This window comes from Austrofundulus limnaeus, unplaced genomic scaffold (genome assembly GCF_001266775.1).
Source record: "Austrofundulus limnaeus strain Quisiro unplaced genomic scaffold, Austrofundulus_limnaeus-1.0 Scaffold20, whole genome shotgun sequence".
Lineage (NCBI taxonomy): Eukaryota > Metazoa > Chordata > Actinopteri > Cyprinodontiformes > Rivulidae > Austrofundulus > Austrofundulus limnaeus.
In genome coordinates, this window is record NW_013952422.1 from 2,895,493 (window position 1) to 2,897,954 (window position 2,462).

General features: G+C 36.2%; 1 protein-coding gene across 1 annotated transcript in view; it reads left to right on the plus strand.

The window, feature by feature from the left end:
• The window catches only part of sardh (sarcosine dehydrogenase), a 43,134-nt gene that overhangs the window by 12,607 nt on the left and 28,065 nt on the right, over positions 1-2,462 (plus strand). The window contains exon 8 of the mRNA XM_014003871.1: positions 307-411. Within this exon, the coding sequence (XP_013859325.1) occupies positions 307-411 (105 nt within the window). The remainder of the gene's footprint in view (positions 1-306; positions 412-2,462) is intronic.

The window sequence follows — 2,462 nt, forward strand, 5'->3', positions numbered from 1 at the left end:
CTTTTTTTTTTTTTTTTGTTTCATAACTTTTCCACAGAGCCCAACTTCTAAATTGACGAAATGTGTAGCCATCACTTTGTTTGAAATGAAGAGTTTGTAAGGAAGAAGTCTGAGATGTGTTCCAGTCTCGTCATTTCTTTAATTTCTTTAATTTCTGCTCCGGGCTTGTGGTTAAAAGGCCAAACAATTACGTGGGAAATAAAAAAGTGAACCCACTTTCCATAAAGTGGCTTCAACTGACAGCAAGACGACTAATTACCTTTCTAATTACCGAATCCTTTTATTTTTAATGTTGGCTCTCTGCAGAACATGCCAAATGTCAGGGACCACGATGCGTCGGTGTACCTGCGCCTCCAAGGTGACGCCCTGTCGGTGGGCGGCTACGAAAGAAATCCCATTTTCTGGGACGAGGTAAGACTGAATGTTATCAGGTGATGTTGATCTCAGACCCTGCGAGGCTTCGTGTATCGACTGTCTGAGAGCTGCAGGACGTGATGTCTGTCTCACTGGACAAAAAAGTCAAAAGAGTCGCAAAGAAAAGTTTAGCTTYAACCTGCGTCAATTTAAACTAAGTTGTCTGATCTGTTTTTTATCTTTTATCTGACGACCTTGTTGAAGCTTTGGATAAAAAAAAACATGTCAGCATAATCTAAATATAATCCTTTTGAGGCCCAGTTTTATAGCAGGACTTCCGTATAATATGTTTTAGCTAAATGCTTTGGCTTTACCGCTTTAATTCAAGATAAAGATCTTTGACCAGAACTCCTCTTTTAATTCCCATTTTAATATTTTTCCAGAGTGACTCTTGTCCCTCATCATCCCACAGAGACGCTTTGCTCTCAGCTGCTGGTTGACTTCCTGTTCACAGAAGCTTTCTAAGACTTGGAGTCAGTGTGAGGCAGAGCCTTTAGTTTAACACTTTAACAAACCATCTACGTTTTAAAATAGAGATGGTCGAATAATTTAGTTAATTTAATTTAGTTTTTATTTTTGAAGTTAGAGTGTGAATGAGTATATTGTTTGTAGTTGTGTAGGTTCTTCCAGGGATTATTAAATATACTTAAAAAATGTTATGTTTTGTTAAATGAAAAATACACACTGGCCAGTAAAAAGAATATGTGTATATCAAGGCTACGGAGCCCATCTAGTGACAATAATGCATGGCCATGTGATAATTATTGCAGTCCTTTCCATTAAGAGACTGTTGATTGTTAACATGGGCAAATTGGAATTAATTTCATTTTATTTAAATATAGGAACGAAGGACATACCTCAGTCACATATGTTAGGCATGAAGTAAAAGCATAATGGACTCGGGAGCAACGTTGCCTCAAGTGGGTCAAGCCTGTTATATGTTGCAGCTATAAGACAGGTGATGACTGGAAGCTTTAAGAAAAACTTTTTATTTTTTTAAGCTCAACACATAACAGGCTCTTCTCTCACATTGTGCTTTTGGTGCAGAAGGAGACAGAGTTATGTCACGTTCAGGAAAAAAGAAACAAAAAAAATCTGTTTCCTGACACACACTTAGGGCATTCATTTTCATCTCTTAAATGCTTTAAAAGATTTATTGTTAGATTAAACATACACCAATATTATTATTATTATTATTATTATAATTATTATTATTATTACTGTATTATTATAATTATTAAGTGTGGGGTACCTTTGAACAGTTAAACACGAAAACAACATAATCCAACTCCATTATTGACGCCATYTTTCACAAAGACACACAGCTGCTCAGAATGATCTTGTGGTCACACATTATTTATCTCAAAGCCACAAGATATATATTTTTTAAATACAATGTTACCGGACAGCTCCGTAGACATCAGCTGCATTGATTATTACCAATTGGGATAGAAAAACTCGAACCAGTTGACCTCAACTTTTTGAAATATGTGATGTACTTGTAGTTATAGCTTGTTAATTTACCTTTTGTTTTTATTATAGTCTTTTGTACTTTGGTTTAGAATGACCTAATTCTTATCTCACCAGTGATTTTATTTTGAGTGTTGTTCCTCTGCCTGTTTTATTTTTATCCTTCCATTTTGCTCTGAAGCAACTTTAAAAAAAATCCCATCTACTTTTTATTTCATTCGGTAGAAAATTAACTTATTGACAAACAGTGGTGGTTATTTTATTTGTTTCTTCTGGTTAGGTGAAGTGTGCGATCGCTGATGTGAATATGATTTTTAAAAAGGCCAAAGTTTGGAGTGTTCAGAGGAAGTTGTGTTAATAAATGATGTGATTCTGAATTCTGACCTCCCCGCCGTACAGTGAATGCAGCAGGATGTCGAGCTGTGGATGAAGATAAAGATGGGGGGAGGGGGTGAATTTTAATCTGAGTGAGCTGCAGATCTGAGCGGCTCAATGTGAGGAACACACTTTGATATGTGCTTTAGCTGATGCTCGCATCAGATACACAGATAGTGTGTGTGTGTGTGTGTGTATAATAT